The following is a 27,071-nucleotide window of genomic DNA, read 5'->3' as shown; positions in this document are numbered from 1 at the left end:
AATTTCCTTCCTTGGGTTAGTAATAAATTTGCCATCTTCTTTGCTATAACTTGTGTGCGTCTCCCTTATTTGTTACCACTGAGAAAAGGCCACTACTATAATAGCTGCAAGCATTAATTGCAGATTTTAATAATAATAATAATAATAAATCATAATGAATTATGTAGCACTGTATCTAATCATGGCAGAGGCCTACAAATGATGACAAACGGCTATATTCTTAAAATTTGCTCAAATTGTCCAAATAACCTTATCTATCATTCTGTGCTTGCAGAATTGTTTTCTTCTTTTTTGCCACTGAAAAAAAAACAAAAAAACATGCAATACCAGGTCAAAGTTTCAATACATCATACTGTATGTACTGTATAATAATGTTAATATAATGTTGATAGTTTGACTCCAGTCTTGTCATTGCTACTTATTTTAGTTTTACTGTCCCCTCAACACTGTCTCTCACGAGCCGTTTCTGCCTCTGTGCATCTGGCTAATAAAGGCACCAGCATTGGTAGCTTCATCGAGCTTTGACATTCATTTAGATGTGCTGCAATAGGGTTCCTGTAAAATGTTTGAATATGTAATTTCACTTGGTAAAGTTAGAGGACAAGAGGCAAGATGTGTGTTGAAAAATATTGGGGTTATTTTCATCGACCTGGAACACAAAAGTTGTTGAAATAGTGGTAAAAATCCACCAGATGAATGGAAATGCAGGACTTTATTTTTGTGGTCACTTTTAGCTCATGGTGCTCTGATGAAGGCTCTATTCCGAAATGCGTAAGCAGCCTGAAGTAGCCCAATAAAATATGTCAACCCTAGCTAAAAGTCGTCCATTTTTATTTTGGAGTGCCACTATTTCCACTCATCTGGTGGTTGTTTCTCTACAAAGTATTGACTGTAGCTGAGAACCCGCAGCACAGGAAGGTAATCAGAGGAAGTGCACCTGCTTTACATCTCGTGTTAAAATAGTGCTTTTCACTGAGATCAATAGTACATCCCCAGCATTCTTATAGGATGAAATCACGACTGTTATTCAAAGCATTGTCTTATTCCTTCCATGTGTGACTGGATATGGTAACGTTAAGGACACGTTACTGGGTTGTCTCAAAAACAACGCCACATGAGTGTTCTAACTCCAGATTCCAGATGATTGTGATATTTAAAGTATTGTTTCAGAACAGTAGAAGTGGTAAACATGTCACGATTGATATAATTGAATCCACCACAAACAGAGCTTCCCAATCCTTACACGGTGGATCTCCACACACCGCATGAAACTGGGCCCTCCTGTGTGTCTGATCACTTAGTTCCTCAGATCTTGCGCCACACATGTTCGAGTTTTAGGAGTTTTAACACTGGGAAATGCATGAAAGCATGGAACACTGTCATGCTACATGTGATTTCCTCCTGCTTTTAAAAATCTAATTGGGTTTCGTTAACCTTGTCATTTCCGAAAGCTTTATCATGGAGACTTGGTTTCACTCCCAATCTCTTGACCATAGTATGGTTTTTGTTAATTTACTGAAGATTGTATTCGGAAATGTCTACGTTGTTGACCCCAGCATGTGGGAAAATTGAGCATGGCTTTTTCTCTCTTTAATACGATTTGCCAACAGGCTGAGTTTCAGTTGTGGCGGGCTGTTATTATTTTGTTTGTGGTTTTATCAAACTTTGTGATTTAATTCGCTCCTTTGGTTGGACTAGGCTTGCTGTGCGTATAGTATACTGTAGGAAGTCCAATGTCTGGTTTACTGAAGGAAAACCAGACCTAGGCGACTGGCTGCTTGCTGACTGGCTCACTGTCTCATTTGCTGACTGACTGCAGCCTGGGTAAGAGACATTAGCCGTCCATCTCTTATTAAATTGCCCCATGTGGCTGTGTTTGAAAATGATACAGAGAAGCTGGCGAGGGATCAGGGTCACAGCAGGAGGGTACTCCTTTGATGTGGTAGTGAGAGAATTTTGCTTTTATTTATGTCTGATGTCATAAGGCCAAGGGCGGGGATGAGGGGGCCGATTGGGGTTCATTGGATGCCAGGTGGTCAAAAGACGTCTATTTTGGCACTTTCAATTCCTTTGTCAGTAGAGAACTTTAGAAACGCCTCTATACTTGAACCCGATTTCTCCAAAGTCGTTTTCCTGTGCATTCTTCAAATGTCGCAGCACCCAAGACGCTGATGAGAGCAGCCTACTCCCGTCCCATAATGTACTGGGCTATTATACAGGTGAGAGAGTGTTGCTGGGACAGAACTCCCCTCCACAGGGGGCGCAATTGCTAAAGCCCATCGCTTTGCATCTACTCCGGCAAATTAGGCAAGTTAGAGTGGCTGGCTGTAAGGGAAACCCAGTAGTCTTATATCTGGAGACTTGCCATATGCCTTATTCACTCACTCCCTGTGTTATCCACTAGGCTAGGCTGTTGTGAAACACACATGTGGGCCTGATTACATGACAACCAACACTACATGAAATCGCTACGTTTGTAGGAGGAGGGGGTGGACACAAACAATTAGCTCTCAGTCGCTAAAGCCAGGGGTATCAAATTTGTTGGCTCCAGGCTCAGGAAACGGGGTATTTTAAATTAAAATACAACAAATCTGCAGCAGCTGAGGGGCTTGGGGGGGCGGTGAAGGGGGTTAGGGGGTGGCGGTCAACAGCCCCGGGTGCACCTTTGCTCGTACCTCCAGGAGAAGGAAAGGAAAAACGGCACCTAGGCTAACGCCTGATATATATTTCATTGCACACATCATGTCGAGCCTCGATAATAGCCGATTGTAGATCTGCTCTTTTTGATGCGCAACACCGGTGTGCAACTAATTGTTAATCAGGCCTTACTCTCAGTTTCCCACCTCCCAAATCTCTGGTCCATTTCACACCAGGCTGAGTGCCATGCTGGTGGTCTGGAGCCTGCGTCAGTGTGCCCGCTGTCATTAAGTGTGGCAACTGTGGCTCCATAAAACAAGGCTATGACTCATGGGGGAGCCTACTGTGTTTAGTGGTTAGCAGAGGTGGCAGCATGCAGAACAGGAGTCGGCTAGATGGAGGTGTTACTGGTGGAGCCATTGTAAAACGCAGGAGGTGTTCTTGACAGAATATCCCTTTCCTAAATGTTGATGCTGACAGTAATAGCAAGGATGAGGCCGTCTTCCCATCCCATGTTTGTTGACTTTTACTAATCCCCCGTGCACAGAAACGGGTCTGTCTGTACTAAGTCTGTAGTGCTTTATTCTGGCCTCTCGCCTCTTCTATACTTTCTTCCTACCATCCCCCTTTCTCGTCTCCTTTGTCTCTGTAAATCTTCTGTGCTTGGTGTTTGAGCCCCCTCTCCTCTGCCTTCCACTCTTCACCTCTGTGACGAAGCTCCTGATGAACCCAAACATGAGAGCTGTGAGATTTTTGGCAGAGCCCTCTAAGGCCATTATCTCATTTGATAGAAACCATATGACCCAGACAGAGACGTGCAAAAATTTGCTGATACCTCTGTGGATCTCAAAACCGAAAAGTATGCTGGTCTGACCCAGTCCTGTCAAGAAGGTTAAGACACCCATATGAAAACTATCCTTTGCTATTACCTTATTTCCTTTGTCAGTGTGTTTCTCTAGTAACAATATTGGATAGGAAAAGAAACATAGGGCCTACAATGTGAAATGTGACTACAATGAATTCCCAAATATTAGAACAAAAGGCATGCAATTTTTTGCACATTAAGTCAGTTTTTCCACAGTATGAGCTGGCATTCATCTGCACAATTGTGTGTTTACCCTTCGTCAGTCCACAGGCCTGTGAATCAGAAATAGCGGTGTGTACAGCGAGTGATTGTGTAATGGACATCTGTGGGTTACAGAAATACATGCTTCCCATTCCTCCCCAGTCTGGTGTATAAATGCACAGAACACAGACCTCAAGTTCTCTTTGTTGCAGTGTATGCTCTACAGATCGTTCCCGTGTGGTCCCTTTCATTTTGTTCCAGTTCCTGCTGGAAAGCACAATATTGAACGAGCTGCCAAACGATGCCTATCGCGGATCTCTTCTGGATGGTCCTGATTTAGGATGCTTGATCATAAACCATTATTGATCATAAACCTGACAGGTAGCTCTCCAGGCTAATGAGGATCTGTATAGTGTGTGTGTGTGTGTGGATATATGTGTGTGTGTTTGTGTGTGTGGATATATGTGTGTGTTTGTATATATACACACACACACACACACACACACACACACACACACACACACACACACACACACACACACACACACACACACACACACACACACACACGCGCGCACGAGAGAGAGAGGATGAAGAGGAATGTGGGGCTCATAGAACATAGCACAGATTTAGAAGCAACTATTCCAGGTTTTTCCCCAGAATCTTCATGGTCTCTTTCTCCTTGTCCGGCTGAGTCATGTGGTCTCTGACTCACCCCTCAATGAGGTTCAGAGAGAGAGAGAGAGGGAGATGGAAAAAGGCGATTGCGTCTCCACTGTCATGTTTGGACAACAACGCCCCCTTTTTTTGGTCCGGCTGCCTCTGCAGAAACCTCATCTAAACCAACATGCCGGCCGGTGTCCAGAAAAAATAATGCAACCCACTGTACGCTGTTTGATTACGTGAACCCTGGACCATGGCTCCTTTGGCACGGGGCACCACCCTCTACACCAAAACAGACATGGCCTGGAGTTGATCAGGGGGCTTCACAGTCGCCCGCTGCCACTCAGCCTCTTCATCCTTCAATAAAGGCCACATCCGTTTTCCATTTCTCCAGGGATTGATATGGTCGAACACATAATGGGCGGGACAGGCATCATGCAACGTAATACACTTGACTTCCTCCCCTCCATGCAGGGAAAAGAAAAGAAGAAGAAAAAGGAAGGAGCCATGTGAACGGATTGAAATTCTCTTTGAGGCCAGGTCATAAACATGTGTCTGTTTTTGTTTTAGCCCCAGTGAAGAATAGCCCAGAGCTGTAAGCTCTGAGCGGCAGCTCCCATATGGTCACATGCAGAAACAACTGTTTGGTAATCACCCTCTTACATCTAATACACTGGCTGGCTACGGCCCCTGCATCTGGCAATGTGGTTCATATTTGAATGTCATTAAGGTGCCAATCTTAACGCGATCGCTGTATGCCACTGCCAGTAAAAGGTACTTCATTAGCGCACTTTATTTGTCACATTTCAAGCGAGAAATGATTTCTGGCAGAATATAAGTGGGTTAAGTAAATGAAGACTGATGCGGGCTGTATAGAGAGATCAACGGTCCACCAGGACCAGAGACCTGAGGACTGTCTGCCCTGTCTGCCCTCTCTCACTCTATCTGGTGTTTGACGAAAGGGAAATCACTACAGTATGTCATAGTAGGAGACCTGAGATTACAGTAGATGGGGCAGGGGTTTTAGTTTGCAACCGACAGTACTCGGGGCATTGCAAGCCTTTCACCTCTTGTATATAGTAAAAAATCTCTGAATTAAATTCACAATGAAGTATTTTACTGTGTACTGTGTGTAAGAAATGGACACAATCTGAAAGCCCATGGTCATAATTGCTATGTTTGTTTAATCCATGAAGCCACTCAACATTACATCAAAAGGGATAATATATCTTATTTCATCTCGCCGCCATCTCCATCCAGTACATACTGTAGATGGAGCATACTGTATACTGTATGTACACGTACTGTATGTATGTATCTTCAGAATGTCATGGTAAGCAGAAATGACTGATTATTGTTACTCAGCCTAATTACTGTGACGACATTTGGGACATGATCAGAACAACCTGTTGCCAAATTATGTCCCAGCCAAGGCAAAGAACAAGATTCCGTGTCCAATCCATACAGTAGCTATTGTGAGATCCTCTGTGGAGCAGCGCTGTTCTCCCGCGCTGTAATATTGCCCCTTACTGGTCCATTTTTAGACGTTCAGAGTTAAATGAACACTCCAGATTTTGCTGTCTGCTCTGTGAGCAATAGTCCTTAGGAAACAAGCAGCGCCCAGTGGTTGAGGTACCCTGTGGTTTCCTGGAGCTCCCTGTACCAGCTATATTTCAACCATACACCGTATAACATACACCCCTGTTTACCCATTGGTTTTCATTGGCTTATTGTGTGGTCCCATTTTCCAACACAATCCTGGTTGCTAGCTACACTTTGCATCCAATGCCACTTATTGGACAGAACCAGGTTGTTGGTGGAACCCTTTTACAACCAGAATTAGAAGCACCCATAGTGCCATAGTTCCCATAAACGGATATGTGGTAGTACTGCAGTTTAGAGCTGGTAGGGGCAAAGAGTGAGACTTTGAGTTCGTCTTTGACTTGAAAGAACACTTGAATTGATAGTTTGTGGAATCCTACTGTGACCATATTGGCCTTTGCAGTCTGTCTGGCTTGTCTTGTCTACACAGCTGAGGAAGGGAAGCCCCTACTTAGGCCTTGGCCAATAGCCGCGATTTATAAGAGGATCTGGGACTGCATTTATAAGTGTATGTCACCGTCCTGTGGTTTCCAGTGAGGGCGTGTGTACGTAGTGTGGCCGTCAGCGCTCCACGATTATGCCTCGGCTACAGGATTTTATGGGCATTCCTCTGGACAGCCACCTATGACTTTATGAAACACTTAAATTCGCCTTAATTGAATTTCCACGTTTTGAGGTTAGTAGCTCGGGGTTTGACCGTCACCGCAAAGAGGTACCGGAGGAGCTTGTTCCACTAAATATATGGGTGGAAGCAAAAGTCTAATCCTGCTTACTGTTTTCCTATACTTGTGCCTGTGTCTGTGTACAGTACGTGTGCATCTGTGTGTGTGTGAATGTAATATCTGCAAAAGTATCAGATTTTCATTGGTTATTTGAGCATTGACCAATGTTATGTTTTCTATTTCTTTACGGGAGACGAGCCAAAATGTTTGGCCAGTATGGAGATTGATGAGAACAATTTAGTTCTAAGTGGGCAGAGTGAGAACAAATAGCATTTTTATTGTATTTATTATTTTTTATTTTGCATTATTAGGATCAAGCGATTGGCCCTTCAAAGCAAAAGTGTGTGGACTTCTAAAGAATATTGTTTGTCCCTCAGCGGCAATTTCCGTGTCAAATTCAAAGCTTATGTCATCTTATTGTCATAAGATGATCATTATCAGATATCTTCTTAATCCCCCCCCAGTCAGATAGTAGGCCTTTCTGGCAAACCGTCCTCTGGCAGAGACGTCCCTCTCCATAACTCCGGGTGTTCGGAAAGTGTTGGCTGCTGCGCTCCATCATTTACTTAATAGTGTGGCTTCAGTTTCCAGCTGGTTGGAATTTGTAGCTTGGTCCTGTTTGTTTGGAGTCTGCCCTCCTGTAGTCCCTCTAGATGCTGGACCAGACTCTGTCTGGGTATACATGGGCCTCTCTCTCTACAGTCCCTCTCACTTACAGATAACCCCTCTCTCCCCCCCCCCCATGCCACTTCAAAAGCCGTACTCATACAGTAATATCTGAAGAATGACATGGGCAAAGGGGAATTGGTGGGGTGGGGTGGGAAGGGGTTGGTGAGGGATGGAGAAAAAATAACTGCATGATAAATAAAAGGAAAGATGAAAAGCCATCAAGCAGCCCCATGGCAGGTTAATTAAGTTCCCTTTTTCCTGCCTGGGGGGATAGTATCTCCTCATCTTAAAATAGCAGTGTCATAATGTGTTAAAATGCCTGCCGTTTCCATGCTCCATTCTGTTTTTCTCTGAGCAGGAAAAAAAAGAAATGGGACCAGGGCCGAGAAAGAGGAATTCTCTCTTTTTGTAGACTTTTCTTTTCTTTTTTTTCTCCCCGGTCAGCCGCACCGCGTTCTCGCGTTTCTCTCGCTTGTTGTGTGAATCGGCAGAGGGCAGAGACCAAGTAGATTTTATGTCAGCAAGTGTAGAAAAACTTGTTTTTCTTGTTAATTCATCAAAACCCCGTGTGCTGTCGTGTGTTCTGGGGGAGAGGCGTTCCGTCATCTGCGTGGGTCATATTCCGCCTCAATGAAATTAAACAGCTCTTGGAATACAACAATGCTGGCCCCATCTGGTCGATATTTGAAAAAATGTCAGACGTCCTGGTTCTGTGTCAGGGCTCTCCAGTAAAGGTTTCTGCCTCCATGTGGATCTCATTATGGCTCTCTGACTCTGACCAATCAGCAGCTCTTCATTGGACTTAAAAAACAGTGGATCTGCGCCACAGAGCTCCTTGGCGGCACTATTGTCAGGAACAAAACCGATTTTTCTTCCCATAACTCCCATTCCTCTCAAGTGCATCCCAGCACACATCTCTCCTCCGGACACCGGGCTGTCCAACACTCGCCTTCCATCAAATAAAATCTCACCTCATTAGCGATGTGTCCCTCTACCACCCCTGATGTCAGCCTCCATTACTCTACCAGGCGGAGAGCGAGACAGAGGGGATATGGAGGGTGGTGGCGGTCTCGCTGTCATGTCATCATCCCTGCCATCCGGAGCCAGAGTTCTCTCTTTATTAATGAAGTGTCTGTGATGAGCCAGGGGCCTCACGTCCCTGGACCCACATAATGGTTTCACGGTTTTTGCAGGAAGAGGAGCTAAATGGGTAATGAAACGTGCTGTTAGATAAACACCAGCTACAGTTTAAAGGAACGCCGGGCCGGGTTGTTTTCTTTTCACTGTCCCTTTGAAAATAATTGGAGCAAGCCGTCGCTCAGAATCACTATCTTTTCATTGGCAAAGGTATAAGACAAATGACTAGATTCCCTTGTACTTACAGACAAACCTGAAACAATGGGGGTCTGGAGGCTCAGGACAGAACGTATCATGCAAGAACAGGCTTAACAGGAAACTATAAACCTTCGCGCTATACAGTATATATGATTATTGGCCAGCTACAGTGTTATTGCTATGACTGAGGTAGTTAAAACATGTATTCCACTGGAAATTGTGGTCTAGTTTTTTGTGAAAAGAAGCCTGATACATGTAAGTTTTCAGTTATTATACAATATTGTACAATATACTTTATTCAGTATTTAATATATTCATTTTTCCAAGGGGGGAGGATCATACTGTACATCTGACCTCTTTGTGTTCAACTCCAAAGTGTCAGGTGTGTCACGTCTCTGAATCTTCATGGGAAGCGTCGCGGTCAAAGCCATTTCCTCTCCCGTGGAAATAGCCTGTTTTTTGTTTTAGTTTTTGAATTGGCCGTTTGAACATATATCCCCAGGTCATTTGTTTTGTTCTTTGATTTTTATTTATTTTCTTTTAATTGTGATCCTGTTTACAGAAGCCGCAATGTACCTCGAGCACCACCAATGCTGACCAAGGCCAAGTGCAAATATAAACACATGCACATGCTGTAATTATATCGTGTCAACACACGTGTTCTTTTATGGTGTTTGGCTCCCTAACACCGCAAAATCTGTAGTGCTAGTTAACTCGGAGAGTGCGAAAATTGACCCTTAGGGGTCCATGGTCACACTCTCCGAGTTAAACTAACGCTCCGGATTTTACGGTCTATTCAGCCACCAGCGCAGCCGTTCTGGAGAACCCCCCCCCCCTTCTCCTTGCACTGAGAAGTGGATTGCTCCTCTCCAGGGCTGTAGGAGCTGGGGAGCTGGAGATGAACACCTGTCAGCAGCCCTGCCATCACTCATGACTCCTCCATTCCTGTAGACAGGCGAGGAGAGGCTGCGTTCCCCTCATTTCCTCCTGCCAAGCTCAGCCTGTAGGCTCTTCATTTTAAGTGCATCTTAAATTTGTACATTGTTTGAGATTGAATGGTTGTATTCACTGGAGCCAACAGTACCTTATCTTGAGTTTTCATGGGACATAGAACTTAACCACTTATTTTATACTTTGGCTACTCGAAAGTAGACAAACGCAACACGTCACAATGCGTGAGCATGTAGCTATTTTAGAAACGGTTTGAAAAATAGATACAACTTTTGAACATTTTAGGAGATGTCCAGCTTTGACAAGCCCAATATAGAGACTCCAGGGTTAATGTGGTTACAAAGGCATTTATCAAAATTGTCCTTAAAACATCTCCAGGCGTATACCCGTACTACTGTAGATATACTCAAATAAACTTTTTGGCTTGAACATTCGGAGCCCATATAGGTTGCTTCAATTCAGCAGTGGCCTTGTTCCAGCTCATTAGAGTGTTAGAAACCGCACATTCAACCTAACACGTTTCCCTCACTGAGAATTAATGGAACAATCTGGATGGTTGGCCTGCAAATCTCTTGGTGGAAGGAAAAAACGGCGTGAGGGTATGTTTTGTGAGTTGGACTGAACAATAGCTGTTTGTTTCTTGTTCATCCCACCACCTTTGCTTCATTCTTGAAGCCCCAGTATGGAGCTCAAATAAGAGACCTGGACATTATTATTATTATTAATTATTTTGCTTTTCATGGAGAGTAAAAGATTTTACTCATTATAAATGTTCACTAAGCATGTGTGTCTGTTGACCAGTGTTGGGTAACGTTACTTTTAAAAGTAACTTGTTACGTTAAAGGATTACCGCCGTTAAAAAGTATTCTGTTATGTTACAGGATTACCTTCTAAGAAAAGTAACTTGATCATTTTTGCGTTACCACATTGGAAACAAGTGTTTCCTTACCCTATCCTGGGTTTAAGTTATAGTGTGAATGATTTTACTTGTATATCTTTTACCAAAATCAAATCAAGAGCAAGCATACCGGGAGTGACCACCAGTGTTGTGGAGGTGGAGCTGTGCTGGGCTTCACCAAGGCTATTTGCATTGACCATGCACGTCTCTCTTGACAGAGACGAGCTGTTCATTGATCAGGAAACGGCGCCAATGTGTCGGATGGATTTTCCTTTTCCTTTGTGGCAACAAATATAGGTCTTAAATGTAACGAAGTAACGCCAATAATTTGGAAAAGGTCATTAAGTAACCGATTACTCTAATTGCAAAACTATCACGTTAGGTTACTCCGTTACCCCAAAAAGTATTATGTTACAGTAACGGCGTTATTTCTAGCGGCGTTACCCCCAACAATGCTGTTGACAAAGGGCTGGGTGATGTACAGTATGCAGGTAAAATGGTAAATCTTACTCAAGGACACCTGAGATACTAACACAGGGGAAGCCAGGGATCAAACCGGTAACGTTCCGTCTCCAAGCGGCCGCTCTACCTCCAGAGCCACTGGCGCCCCCGCAAGTGGTGCTTCATGAGTGGGTCTACACATAAAGTGCAGCAAGTTTGAGCAAAAGCAATATCACAAGTCACTTTCATCTCCCTCTGCAGGAATTTGATACACTGGATTTGTGGTGTAATCCTGAGGGGGAGGGGTGGTATAATATGTCTCATATTAACCCATTCAATCCGGGGACGTGCCTGTGTCATTTTAGATTTCTTTGGCTATTAAAAATAAATCTTGAAAATGTGTGCATATCTTTCAATATTTATATAAATGTTTAACTCAAACCTTTGCTTCTGGGGGTCCCTGGAACAAAAAAAATGAGATGGGGGGGGGGGGGGGGGGGTCAATTAGGGTGGTCCTTGACATGAAAAAAGTGTGAGAACCACTGAATAAAAATAATTAGGATTTAGAAGACATGTGTAGAATCCCCAGAACAAATATTTGAGTTTAAAAAAAATGCTTTAAAAAACATATATATTCAACGATTTGCGCACATTTTCAAGATTTTTCTGAAAATGGCAGATCTACAAGCTCGTAGCGCGACACTCGCACTATGAGCTTGTAGATCTGCTATTTTTTAATAGTCCAAAGTATAAAATAATGGTTATAGTTAAAAATCTAAATTGACACAGTATATGCTTTCCCGGATTGAATGGTTTAAAACACTTTAGAGGACCTTTTTTGGCTGTTGCAAAGGGAGGTTGGCAGCATCTGTAGAGAAAGTAGAGACAATAAATATAATAGTTTTAGGATAGGCAAACAAATTAAGAGAGTGGGGTTATTGTTATTGCTAGTGGAGTTCCTAGGTTCAGAGGAGGGTGAACTCTGGACAGCTCTTGATCTGAGGACATTGTGAGCTTTATGAGCATTATGAGATTCTTCCAGATCTGATTCATAACGAATGAGGAACAATATTCTAGTGAGGAGTTTGGTAACTAATGCTGAGGTACTCTAGATGATAAAATGGAGAAATGTATGTAAGTTGCATCATACACCAAGGAGTGAGTGGTTAGATGTTGCGAAGATTAGCTTCAAGTCTTATCAATATTTCATTGTAAAGAAACCATTGTTGGACTATGACTGTACTTTGATTCCAAGCGTCCCTGCCCATTGGCAGTGTAAAGATTGTTTTAATGTCCTTAACACTATGCAGGGTCACAGTTGAACAAACCCAGATGACCAGGGAATGCTCTGGGCCCTCCAAAGTAAACCGGACACGGCCTATACTCTTCCCGTACTGTGGCAGGTTTTAATTTGATACTTTGAGCCAATGGAAAAGAAAGCCAAGGGACGCCTTTATACTTTGCACTGTTCTGCTGGTCTCGATTTTCCATCACCTTTTTTCAAAATATAATTTTCAGGCAGTATTGTAGGCGTTGAAGATAAGTCTGTACGAGCTGTTAACTACGTAATGTGTGTCTCATATGACTCTACGAATGAAAGAGTATGCTTTTCTTACACCTACATTTATTATTTTACTGAGGCTGAGTCTTCAAAAAAAAAGCAAGCGATCAACAATATATACATAACTTATGATATAGCGTAAACCAAGACATTTGGTTAATGCTGACTCATGTTTTGCCAGTATTAAGTGAGATAAAACGTCACAATATGCTTTCGTAGTGTTACCCTTGTCTCCGTCTCGTATTTTTACACATTTGGTGTTGAGCATTGTTCTTTCTGAGGCATAATGGGACTATTAGAAAGTGCACCACAATGCCAGGCTGTGTGCTACCAGCTAAGTCCTGGTTTATCAGACAGCTTATGGCTAGAATGCCTGCTAATACTTAATATGTTCATAACCCCATACTGATAGCTCTGTCTGAGTCATGGACACACACACACACACACACACACACACACACACACACACACACACACACACACACACACACACACACACACACACACACACACACACACACACACACACACACACGCCACTCCTGCAATACTGCAGTATAAAAGCCATGTAGCTACACCTACATAATGAAGAGTGTAGGGTATGTGTATTTTAAAATGCATAGCACACATATCTAATCCTTTGCTATGTGGATATGTGAAAGACCTCTTGTTTCCAAAACGATTACTTTTATCCTCGCCAACCCACATTCCTCCATGGACCAGTTTAATATTGCATATTTTACCCAATTGGAGCAGCGGCGGGATCTGGCAGGAAATCCTTTTGAAGTGTGTGAAATATTGGAGTTGGAGCTGTAATCTGGGGCTCTGTGTAACAGTTTTGATAAGACATGTAGTTTGCCCGCCAGCCTTTCTATGGCAGAGTGTCTGTAACATCACTAGAGTCTAGAGGAATAAATCCATTGATTTATTAATGTATTGATTGTTCTTGTTTTAGTTTTTCCCAGCGGTGGAAATAAGTTAATTGACTTAAATATTACTCAAGTAGTAGTACTGTAAGAATACTTGTGTGGAAAAGTAAAAGTACTGTACAAAAGTAGGAGGAAACCTTGTAAGTCCAAAACTGTTATTTTTCTGAAAATGCTCAAAAGAGCCTGTGTTCTAATGGATTCTATGTAGTTATTATTTAGTCACAAGCTCTTGTTAATACTTTTCATTGGTTAAATATTTATAAAACCCACGAACAGACTTACTTTCTACGAACACTTTCACTTTTACTTTCAACATCTTTCAGAAGTAGCAAAAATAGCAGATTGGCTATTTTTGCTACTTTTGTGTGACACTGTAGTATGACGAAGTAGGCCATTCATTTCATTGATCTCACTGGGGAAATTCAGTCACTCGAGGCAGCACAGCAGTTAAGTTAAAGATACAGAATAAGAAAAAGTACTTTAAGATACAGCAAGGGTAGCAATAGAGTACCGAAGTCTGACGTAATTTACGCATCCTACCTGGGTCACGTTCTTTTTTTCCCCCATTCTGAATTCCCATAGACGTGTTTACTATCGCGGCATATAAGAACTGTGTTCCAAAAATAAACAAATGAGTCCGGCAGTTTGCCTCATATGGATAAGAAGCATCAACTGACGGCAAGAAAACGCTAATGTTACTGCCGCCTAATTATTAGAATTTTCGCCAGAAACAGACTGTATCATATATGAGTGACTGACTATCGTAAACGATACAGAGCCACCTCCCTGACAATAGCGCCGGGACTGTTTGTTTATTTTCTAAGATGACCAATGTTATTTTCCACAGAGAAAATACTTCCATGTCCCAGGGAATGAGGGAGTGACGTCAGGACTTCGGTACTTTATACAGAGGGATCTAGGGGTCAGGGGAAAAAAAGCACCATCAATAATGAACAAGAGTATATAGGAGTATACACCTATACAATAGCCCGCTCTATGCAGAACACAAAAACAGAAAGTCACAGTCTGTCATCACAGTATCCCGCCCAAAAGCACAATCAAATGCGTAAACAAAACGGTATACACACAATATTCCCCAATATAAAGCCTTCACTGCAGAAGAAAACAAACCAAACACACAACAAACAAACAATTACATCTCTTCAAAGTGATGAGCATGTTTTCTTTATAAGAAAGCCTTGAGGGAAAAGAGGTTCAAAGTAAACTTCAGTGGAATCTTCTCCTGATTGTGATGTGACGGCACAGCTGTAGATTACTCTGGCATTATTGCCTTTCTACTGTAGAAGTCGATTTTAGAATGCATTTGAAAAAGTACCCCTATCAGTTCTTTATCACTTCTAGTTTCACTCACTGTCATAGACTGCTGTATAAAAGCAGGCATCTGGATCTCCGTCACTGTGAGAGAGGGAATTCTGAAAGTCCTTAGTTACTCAGGGCGATGTACAGGAATGTGCATGGTGTGCCAGACCAGCCTTTCCCTATGACCTCTGACCCTTCCGTAAGACTAATACAAAACCTCAGTCGTAAAGCCATCCATAAAATAAAGAGAAGAAAAAACGTAGAAAAGAAAACAATGTGCCCATTGAGAGTAAATGGAGGAGAGTTAGCGAGAAATTGTGGCTAGCCCGAGGCCAGGATGGGCACCTGACCACAGACCATATATTCATCCATCTGCCCGGCTCACTGTTTTCCTAGAGGCCTTGTGGAAACACGGCACAGGCTAAAAAAAAAGATTCCTCAGTAAAATACCGCACTACTTTTTATTCCAAATAATAAAATGACTGTGATCAGACTCTGGCTAAAATTAAAATGTTTTAATGGTTATATTTGGCAGCGTCATTTGAAAGGCACATTACAACTAGGCCAAAGTTTGTTATGTTTATTGAGGAACACTTTGCTCCATTAATACATCTTTCCAAGTGCAGTAGGAGGCAGCCATGTGAACTGGGCTCGGGCTACCCTGCCATTCACTCCAGTCACCCGTCACACATCCTGTGCCCGTGGCTAACAGGGTTCCATTTGCCATTCAGACCACGAAAGTTTGCGGCTACCCTCAAGAACAAACTCCATATGTTTCAAATTTTAAAATACAAAGTGCAGTATTAGCATATTCTCCTAATTCTGCCCCATTTAAGTAGAGCCAGCGTCGCTGTGAGAGATGGAGGTGGCTCAACATGGCGGATTGATGAAGGCTGTACATGCCAGCAATGCTAACAGGAAGTTGACCTCAGTGTTGTGACTTCACCAACAGGGTCAGTCTGGGCTTTGGGTTACATTACTTAATAACATGGCTCTGGTGTTACTGTGGCCAGGGACGCTCGCCCCTGGGGGGGCCAGACCAGCCCTCAAGGATGGTGGCTCTTCCCATAGGTGTCACTGCAGCATGCTTGCATCATTGCTCTCCCTCGTTGATCCAGCCGTAATAACCTCGGTACGAAACTGCTGTCATCAAAGCGGGATGCATGGCGCTCCCCTCCATCAGTCCTTCCTCCCACCAAGGATTGGGGTCAACGGGGAATAACATTGGTCTCTTGTCACTGGTGGTCTCCCTACCTACATTTCACATTCATCTCACACAGCCTTTCCCGTAATTATGTAAATCTGTTGACTGGATGTGGCGGCCATACGATACTCAATAAGGTGTAACAACAAGTAATGCAAAGGAAGAGTCTGGTTTGAATTAAGACTGCTTTTGGATTTGGCTCAAGCACACTGGTGAATCAAACACACCTGTGTTACATTATCACAGGAGGGCGTGGGGGGAGGAGGGGGGGGGGGGGGGGGCAGGACAGAGAAAGTAAGAAAAGAAAGTGAAGCTCAAGGATGGTAAATGGAGCGCTAGAACTTGGACTATGCAATACCAAGAACAGTTTTATCATACGCTTGTTTAACATGGCAACAGGGACAGGAAGTAAAGAATATTAGATTTCCCTTTTTTTTTTTGTCAGAGCCATGCTTAGAGATACAGTACAGTTTGTACAGTCCTCCAAAGTCAATGGCTAGTTTAGTGTGAGGTTTGCTTCGGTTTTCAAACTTGGTACAGGGATAAAGCCTTGACCAAAGTCAATGACGTCTTTTAGTCAAACACCATAATCCTTAACATGCTCTGCCATTATCTAATATCTAATCTTTTAGAGGTGTGGATATGTTTATGGAAGTGAAAGGGTCACTGGCGTTTACACACTGCGCAACATGATGGGGTGGAGTCTGAAAAATGAAATGCTTTCACCCCACACTATAGTCCAAAACCTGATACATTTCATACTTATCTACCAATGTGTTGACTGGAATTAGTTTTTTGTTAATGAAATGTGGACATAGAATAAAATACCGCTTGACACATAGAAAGCGTCAGACGCTCATGTCAAGAAACGCAGCCATTGTTTTTAACAGCCCCAGCATGTGTGAGCGTGCATGCGTGTGTACGCACGTGCATGTGAGTGTGTGTTACGATAACTCCCTCGTTCCATTCGGGTCAGTGCGGTACTGTTTAATTACTAATAATTGTGGTGCAATTATGGTGAACAAGTGGCCTCACATGATGCGTGTCATTGACGCTCGCATCACTGATGCTCGCATCACTGGCGCTTTATATCTGTCAGGGCCTTGACATGGATAATTAATTTATGTTCTTGTATGCAATTGTATGTGAATCGATGGGAGTTGTAATATAACTATAACTATAACTATCAAGTGGCCTCACATGACGCTTGTCATTGACGTTCACATCACTGACACTCGCGTCACATGACGCTTGTCATTGACGTTCGCATCACTGACACTCGCGTCACTGATGTTCCTATATGCAATTGTATTTGAATCAATGGGACTTGCATTGAACTACTACTCAACTTATGCCTACTGTAAACGAGGGGAAACTATACGCAGCATGCTATATAACGTATAGACATGCATACAGAAATTGGAGAAGATAATTACAATGCTCGTATAATCATTTAAGCTATTTGTTATTTGTTAGAGACAGAGTGGACTCTTAACACTCCAAAAATGTGGAAAGATATCTTCTATGGTAAACAAACGCTTGCGGTGTTTATGAGTCCTGCTTCTCGGTTTGGCTTTGTGACATGATGGTAATGACTGTGGCATTTTATCCAAGGCCAAAAAGGCCCAAAGTTTGAACGAACTGAATTTCTGTATTGGACAAATTAGATGACACTAGCCAAACTGGAAGAGCATTTCAGTTGTTCTCTGTATATTTAGTGAGACACATGAAAGGCTGCAGTGATTAATCAAGTTGGATTTCATATTATCCCACGCTACACCACATGATTGTTGAGGGTCTGAGGCTTGATTGCGCCCTAAAATTGTTAGTTTTGACCTATTGTTTCCCCCACACAAAGCTGGTGATGGAAAATATAAAGGCCATACAATACACAACTTGAATAACTAGAAATGACACAAGCATATCATACAGCCCCTCTCAGATGTTATTTATTATATTGAACTTAAAACTTCCAACCTATCTAGAAGCAAACTCAATTAATTAAACTTAAATTAAGTTGGGTTTTTGGTTTTTGGTCTGGCAAAATTGCCAACTCAAACTTTTCTTTATCTCTGAATGTCAAACTTGTTTTATGGTAAGAATTAATAATACATTTTAGACGTGAAAAAAATATTCGTTCGGGTTTGGCAGCTTGGCCAGAAAGTGACAACTCCAGTAAGTCTCTGTGGAACAGCTAAACCATTTATTCAAAGTTCAAACATCAAAGCAGTAGATGAAAAAGAAAGCACAATGTACAGTATTGTATGTGAATAGGAGTTCTAAAGCACTGATTCCATCACTGAATGATGATAAAGTTATTTACTCCCTGAACAGTTGACTTATATTTCTCGTAGGATATGTCTGCAAGTGAAAAGACTTGGGTCTATGGAGTCACCATTACTCCTCTAGAGTCTAGACTACCCGCTGTCTGAAAAATGCGCATGGATGTCTTCCTTGTGGATTTTTTTTTATAGTATACAATAGACTGACAGGAAATGGGGAGAGAGAGATGGGGAGTGACACGCAGCATAGGTTGTCAGGATCGGGATTAGAACCCGCGTCGCGCTGTCAGGCATTAGCAGTCTAGATGCCCGGACCCAGGGCCGGATTAGCACTATGTGGTGCCCCAGGGCGACCTCTTCGCACGCGGGGGGCAAATCGTGCACTCGTGCAATCGTGCACTCGCGCTTTTTGTTTTTTTTGGTGCCCCCATTGGCTGGTGCCCCAGGGCACTCGCCCCCAACGGCCTATGGGTAATCCGGACCTGCGCGGCCGGACCGCTATGCCATCCGTCCGGGCCTTCTTTGTGTATTTTCAGTTCAGTTTTGTAACCTGCAAGCTTCTCTGTTAAACAGGCAATTTGAAATGTACCATGATGTACCTCCCATCACATTTATATTAATATTGAATCATGTCGCTCAAAATAACATACCTGTCATGTCTTGTTCGATGTGAATGCACCTCAACGACCAAGAAATGTATAGTGAAGAGATTGAGAAACGTCTTGATAGTCTGGAATCCATGCATGTAAAACTCTAGTATTTGTTGTGGCTAATGTTTTAGTTACACCAGCATTGTTGTTGTGGAGCCATCTTTATTAATAGGAGTGTTTAGTGTTTAAAACAGGTAGCGACTGTAATGCTTTGGTGACACCACAAGTCAACTCCAACATCAAGTTCAAGTACAGTACATTCAAGTTTATTTTACAAGGAGTAAAAGAGTGGGTGAAATTATGTTCTGTTGATTTCAAATATACAGACGGTAAGGTGTGTGCTCAATAAACAAATGAATATAATTCAAATAAAGGCATAGTACCTCAGTCCCTTTTGAAAGTAGCAGCAGATATAAAATATGAAGTGAGTGGTCCTAAGGTCTCAAACTGGTATAGCCCATATTCACACAGCGGCCATTTTGGAATTTTACATTGAAAATGTCACCCGTTGCCGTGGCATTTCATTGACTTAATGGCAATATGGCCGCCGTGTGAATATGGTGTATTGAACTGTGGGATGTGGCCACAGAAAAACACAATTTTAACACTTACTGTAAACTTTACAAAGAAATCACAAAAGAAAAAAAATAGGACTGTGGCACTGCCACTTTAATAAATGCCACTGTGACTTTTATAAAAATAGAGAAAGTAAAGAAATGTGAGAGAACACGCATAAACACATATACTAGACATATGATTAGACATTTCTAACCGCTGTAGCGAGGCTCAATGTGCAACCACTTCCTTTGCAGGGGACCAGTGAAGAGGAAAGCTTGAATATCATTCCACCTGGCATGAAGAATCACATAGGCAGGCAAAGTTGACTATGGCTGTGTTGGCTACTCAAACTTAATCAAGTTACTATCTGTTGAGTGCTGCGGACTATTATAGGAATGTGTTCTTAAGACCTTCATGTGGTACTTGTGTTTTGCAAGCACCAGCCAGGCAGCACTGCCCGAGGACACTAGAGAATGAATGCCCGTAATATGTGTGCACCGGGTGAGAAGCTGTGGCCAAATCTGCGTTTTATGGCATATTTTTCACTTGATATAGAATCTCACGGCCTATGAAGAGCGACCCATACATCAGCTCTAGAATGTGAAATACGGTCCAGAAAGAGATAAGTGCCATGTGATGAAAATCTAAGACTCTCTGTCATGATATGGGGATTTTCGCATGAAGTGAACCAAACTTTTCCCACGTACTGTATGCTGTGGAGCTGCAGGACTACTGGCATAAAGTGCTAGATTTTTCAAAATATAGTAACTCAATGACTTTTCTTTATAAACCCTTTTTTGTTAGCTTTTACTCAGTGTATCAAACTTTTAACCTATTGTGCCTATTCTAGTCATGTCATAATAGATATTGAGCTTTTGTATTTTATTGGTTGCATTAGGAAGCTTTTATGTATCTGATCATATGCCTTTAATGCTGAATCCTGCTGTGAAAAACCCAATAAACAAAGTTTTTTAAAAAAAGGGCATGTCATAATAGGTGAATATTCTGAGAAAATAGCAGATCTACAAGGCAAGCTTGGTGTAGAGGGGAAAAGAGGAGGGTGCTAGGTGCCTGGGGGACTCCAGTCAATTAAGTGTATAGGGTTTAAGTGGTTAATATTTCATAGTGTTTTCATCAGTGGACATGATAAAAGAGATGAGCTGTCTTCCGCCAGACTGTGTTGTGTTAACCTACAATATATACTGTTGTTACGCACTCTAGTTTCATCTGGGCATACTTTTTTTTTGTTGGGTGATGGATTGCTACATGATGGTGTGTTTGGTTTTACCAAAATCAGGTTTTATAATAGCGGTTATTCATCTTTTATTGTTTTTATTGACAGGGACCTACTTTACATCTTCCATGTGTAATGGATGTCATTTTGAAGAGACAAGCATTTGAATTATTGCCAGTGGCAGGTTTGTTTCTAGAGCTAGAGGGCCTCCAGCTATCTGTATAGAGGTGCACATGATCTCGGCTGGATTCTCTAGAGCCTGTATCTGCCAGACGGATAGTGGAAGGAGACACAGCTGGATAGACCCCTCCTGAAACGGGCCGAAATAAGACCTAATGAACCCCCTGATTGCCCACCCTAGGGACTTGGTAAGAACTATGTACGCTGCGATTTACAATTTTTGTTTTTTTCCCTTGTGGGCAAAGACACTCTGATTGTAAATGACTGGGTAATTGTCAGTGATGCAGGTCTGAAATATAGAGGACACTCACTGAGTTAGATTTGGGGAGGCTTGACCCTTTGACATTATGTAAAGTAACCACTCCTGATGAAAAATATCCAGCTTCCCTGATTTCCTCGGCTGACCATCTCCGGTGAGCGTGGCGGAACCCCTCTTCGTCAAACGATGCTAATAACCTCCATCAACAGAACTCTTGTGACTGCGGTGCTGACAGGCGGCCTGGCCAATGGTCTCACGGCTAAGGAGAGGGGAGTCTCAATTCCCGGGCCACCCTCCTATAGCGTGTCACCACCAATCAGCCTCAAGACACCCAGGGGCCCGCCCACATTTGTGGTCTCATATGACGATGATTGGTAGTGACAAATACAGAGAAACAGTAATACATGGCATAAGCCAAGTTGTGTTTGTTTAGCAGTGCTAAAGAAGTCGGAAAAAAACAAACAGGTTTTGCCAAATGATGGGTGGCATGTACTGTAAACTGACTGCTTCCCACTGGCTGAAGTCAGCTGTAGTGTGTTTATATGTGGTCTGACCTCCAGTGGATCGGCGGGGCATGGCTGTACACACTGCATTCCTCTGGCTCTCGCTCTATCTTTATGATAGATGAGGATGCTTCTTTGGACTTGTCAGTTATGACGAGTTGATTGCGCACATCCTGTTGCACAAACATACACTTATGCCCGGCCCTGTAGCCATATAAACAGATCACTCTGTTCCACAAATAGTCTTAAAACCTCCAAAATGCTGGAGTACTTTTTTTCGAATAGGTAAACAGGGTAGGGAGTGGCTAGACACAAAGGTGCGTGGAGCGACGAAGGGCCCTGGCTGGATCTATTTCAGCATGTCATCATGTGAAAGAACGCCAGCGGGCATGCCCTCCCCTCCTCTGACTAAGCCCTCTCGCCTTACAGCCACACTCAATGGGCTCTGGGAATTTCTCACCACGATCTGGTTAGCTCCATCACAAAGAGCCCCGTGGCCAGGCTGAAAAGAGGACTCTAGATGGAGTATGCAAGCTCCGAGAGGATGCCATGAACACTCGATACGGGGAAACATAAAATGACATGCTGTCTCTGATCAACGGATTGAGAGTAATTTGTATCATTTGATCACGGGTTGTTTACCTAGAAACCTAGGTTGTTGTTGTTGGCAGCTTTTTTTTTAAAGAATCCTATACGTTTTCCCGCTCACATTCAACATGTTCAGAAATCATAAGCTGATTATCATTTTTGGACTATTCCTATTGTGTGCAAATGAACCCAGTGTGCGTGTTCCCCCATCCTGTTCCCAAACAACTGATTGGGTTTAAAAGCCAGAGCCTGGAGACTCCCAGCGAGCTGTTTATTTCCCTCTTGCAGTCAAGGCTTCCTTGTTGTCTGTAATTGGAACGGACATCCAGCTTCATGTCCCACACATTTCATCCTCTTTACAGCTTCAGCTTTCCAGAGGTTTTTTTTGTGGAGTCGTACTGCAGCCAGTACATTGATGTTTTCTGTTTGTCTCTCGCAAGCAGGGAAGGAGGGAAAGGGTTTTAGGGTTTGCTTACTCAACAACCAAGGACCAGGATATAAGCCTGCCCAGGTCTGAGGCCATGAGCAGTACACACGCCATGAGCAGTACACACACACATATACACACACACACACACACACACACACACACACACACACACACACACACACACACACACACACACACACACACACACACACACACACACACACACACACACACACACAGTATGCTCTGAGGAACAACTTAATGTTCTTCCACCAGGGAGGTCAGACCAATCCATGAATATTGATAGAGTCTGGCTGGCCAAGAGCTGGGTCAGCTGTGGGCCTGCAGCCTGCAAGTCCCCCAAACAGTCTGGATGCGTTTAACACACCTCATTATAAAGACGGCATGAACCAGCAGCAGTACAGTCTAGTAATTGCCCAGTCACGCCGGTGACAGTTGTCTGCTGCCAGCCAGACACTTATCTCAAGTGTTGTTGGTGCCCACTGGCAGAGGTTTGGCAGCAGGAGAAGCCTGGAGGGGGCAGATGTGAAGGTCTTAATATATTTTCATTTTAGGCCTTGTCAGAGGCGAAGGAACAAAGGGCCATATTCTTTCGCTTCAGCGCTGCTTTTTTGGAGATGTTCGTGCTAGGCCAGTCGTAGTCCTGCAAGCATGTCTTGGAATTCACACGTGTGCCCCAGTGGAACGAGCTTTACAACAATGGAGTGTTCTCAGAGCAACACAGTGATGTCACCCTGCACTTGATCGTGTCTTCACCCCTATCCAGTTTCTATATGGTGCATGCTTGGCGCAGTTTCAACACATACTGCAGCTCGAGGGAAAACAAGAGATAATACACACAAATGGCATGCACCAGTTTGCTCTGTCTGTCTGTCTGTCTCTTACACACACACGTCTTTTTCACACGCACAAACAGTGCTACGCATTCTTGAGTGTAACATGTTACATGTCAGAGGGCTCCCCTACACACGAGCGATGTGATCATCACACGCACTTGCAGAGCTCAGCCCCACTCGCTAACAAAGACACAGGGTTATAGCCTTATAGTGTTTTGTTAAGCCTCACAACTTTGCTTTGAGCATCATACAAAAAGCGTACAGTATCCAGCGAGCTCAGTTTGGCTTTTAGCTTGAAGACATAATATTTGCTCTGTGGTTATATCTGGTTCATATTGATACATATCTAGAGCATAACCTGTTGATATTTCCTTGAGATTTCTTTTTTTTCTCCCTGGCCTGTGCACAGAACATTCAAGGCCCCCTGGCCCATCGTTGCTATATTCTTTCTGTTGCTAAACTAGGGGTGTTATTGATCTTGGCCCGCTCTTTAAAACCCCATTCCGTTAAGCAGGCTCTGTGGACGACACTACACCATCATTTGGTCAGACCCAGAGGTTTACTCTGGGCCATGAATGGATCCCTGTGTTGTTGTTCGAGGGGTTTGGATCATTTTATCACCAGCGGCGATGTGAGGCGATACCCCGTTCCGATTCTCTCTGTGCTGCTTTTGATAAAGCAGCTCCGCAACTGTGATAACTGTCGTAACCGTTTGCTCTGGCTCCCTAGCGGGGACTGGCAGGGACCTTTTGGAGCCAGAACCCAGGAGTGAGTGCTCACACAAACATATCAGAACATATAAAGTTCTAATCCACACACATGTTCAGCTCCAGTACATGTCACACGCTTGCACGGTACAAACACTATTCTGGCAGCTGTTCTGCGGGCCTGAAGATGAAATCCATTTTGGTTCAATATACCGTGCAGCAGAGAGATCTAAGAGTCACGTATACACACACACACAAACACATGCACATAGTATGTACACATGTGGCCTGTCTGGACTCCGGGTGGTGGCTGCACGGCCCCTTTGTGTTAACGCTTATGCCACTCCTGATGCCATTAATCAAGCTTTACAAGGACCTCTATATACTGTGCTGCAGTCCGTGACAGAATATTACAGTGCATGGCATGAGAAAACGGCCAGGATGGATGTGTTATGCTAAATGCTTAACACCCCCTACCCCCCCCAAAAAAACCATTCATCTCCTCTTAAACTGTAAACACAAACTAGGAAGTGTGACCTTTAGCCTCTGAGGCTCAAGCACTTAATTGTCCATAATTCCTCTGTTTGTCTGCCTTTCATTTATTCCATCTTCAGTGTGACTTAGCAGCGTGTTATCCTGAGTGAGAGGAGTTCTACAGGGAGTCCTGTGTTCCTCTTAATCAGAATCACATTCACTTCATCACTGTATTGAAAAGGGAGGGCAGGGTTTCTGCACGTGTATGTGTAAAGAGAAATGGTAACTGTGGTGCACCAGGGGAAAGAAAACAGATGGTGTGTGTGTGCGACAGAAGAGGCTGGGAGATATACACTGGACGTGAGGCGTGATGCTCCTCTGCTGTTCAGTTAAATCAGGTTAAATAAACTCTGTGGGACATGAGGTGGCGTGATGATATACCACTCAACTGAGGCAGAGATAGCTTTGGCACTGGTGCCGGAGCTTCGAGGTGGCCCTGTTGGGTTTTTCCTCCGATGGTTTTGGTTCTATGATGGCGGAATAAAGCACTCCAGTATGATAGAGGGAGAATTGCTGTAGAGGCCAGATTTGGAAGTGGATTGATCGAGACGAGAGAGAGAGAGACCACCGGTAGTGTTCGCTTCTTTTGCCCCATTTCCTCCAGATGTGTTTGCAATGAGCTGCTTTATCATGTCCCCTGTAATCTCACGTTGCCAGACGATCAGAGACCTCTGCCCAGTGGCGTAGCCAGGATTTACATGTCATCTAAATTCAATGTAGTTCCTAAAACTGTGTGGAAACTATTCAGAGATTTTTTAAAGAATTGCATTGCAGAACCAATCCAAAATCATTGTGATAGTTTGCAAAGCAGTAGGTATAGGTTTGTCTGCAGCCGTTCCCCGGCTGTTGGGACAAATACATTGGATTCAGATTTCACCAGTTGTATTGGTAGGTGCCGATCGCTTATAATCTGGCCACGCGAGACTATGCCACCCATGTCTAGTCACACACACCCACATCTCTCCACACACCTTACACACATCAACACACATGCCAGTTGTCAGCGGAACATGCCCATTGTGTGTCCCAGTGAATAATAGTCTGGTCTGGAATGATTTCACCCTGAATGAATGTCTGATGACAAAATGTTTGTGTTTCTTTGTCTTCCAGTTGAGATATCAGCATGGACTGTCCACCCCAGACCTGCGGCAGACATTACCCAACCTCAAGAACTTCCTAGAACACGGCCTGCTGGTTCGCTGGTAAGTCTGTTCGGGGCAACGGCTAAACCTCATTTTGGAGCTGATGACAATTTAGACCGTAAATTTCCATTAATCACTGAAATCACTGACATGTGAGAATGTCATATTCATAGACATACTGTAGGTGAATCTCACCTCTTTCCAGGGGTTGTTAGCAGCAGAACTATATACAGCAGTAAAATCCTCAATGTTCATTTATCCATTTTTACCCGCTCAGAAATAAATGAACTCTCAGGATTTTACTGTGTATATGACCAAGTCTGCAACATCAAAGTGTTTGCAGAACAAGGCTCTGACACAACACTACTTTCACTGAAGTCATATGCTATTTTGCTAAAAGGGAAATCCTTCCACCACTTGTCTAATAATCACACCTTCGTACATAATTTTGACTTTCCTTTGCATCCATATGCATAATCATCATCACTGTTCTCGGGATCTTTCAGACCGCTGCTATTCTTGTCCACAATGTTCTAATGCTTAATTTATGCTCCGTCATATGACAGTTTCGCACTGCGAATATAGCAGATATAGCTATTTTTGCCGCATTACTCCGTCCTACGACAAAGTATAAATCGGGCCTAAAACAGTTTTGTCTCATCGTGAATCTTTGGTCCGAACTAAGCTTAATGGTGTCGGATAATGAGGTATTCAGTCACCGGGGTCACAGTGCATGGAATGTTTAGATCTTACCTCTGTAGCCTTCTACTGTCTGATGGCCTGTAAGTAACGTTAACCCTTCCTTAAAAAACGGGGAGTCAGTCTGTGCCAGACTTCTGCTCCACCGCCCTATAAAAGGGAAGCTGTCTTTGATCTCCACTCCTCTCCCAGGGTCGGCAGAGGGGAAAACGTGTATTACACACGTTAATTGAATAATCTTTTGTTTTGAAAGGAAAGAAGCCATGAAAAGCCATCAAATCGGCCCCTCATACCCCCCCCCCCCTCCCTCAATGGGAAGTGTAAAGGCCCGAAGATAGATGAGATGAAAGCATTGGGCCCACTAACCCTGAGGGCTTATGCTCATATGTGTGTATGTGCATACGCAATCGCAGGAAAGTTGAAAAGTGGAGATGGAAGTGCAACGATTCC

General features: G+C 43.3%; 1 protein-coding gene across 1 annotated transcript in view; it reads left to right on the top strand.

The window, feature by feature from the left end:
• The window catches only part of uvrag (UV radiation resistance associated gene), a 104,890-nt gene that overhangs the window by 65,558 nt on the left and 12,261 nt on the right, over positions 1–27,071 (top strand). Inside the window, exon 14 of the mRNA XM_080434882.1 lies at positions 25,891–25,982. Coding sequence (XP_080291008.1) covers positions 25,891–25,982 — 92 coding nt within the window. The remainder of the gene's footprint in view (positions 1–25,890; positions 25,983–27,071) is intronic.

The sequence above is a fragment of the Gymnoscopelus braueri genome, assembly GCF_963280865.1.
Source record: "Gymnoscopelus braueri genome assembly, chromosome: 8".
Classification (NCBI taxonomy): domain Eukaryota; kingdom Metazoa; phylum Chordata; class Actinopteri; order Myctophiformes; family Myctophidae; genus Gymnoscopelus; species Gymnoscopelus braueri.
The sequence above is the reverse complement of the archived record's forward strand: the minus strand, read 5'-3'. Positions and strand labels throughout refer to the sequence as shown.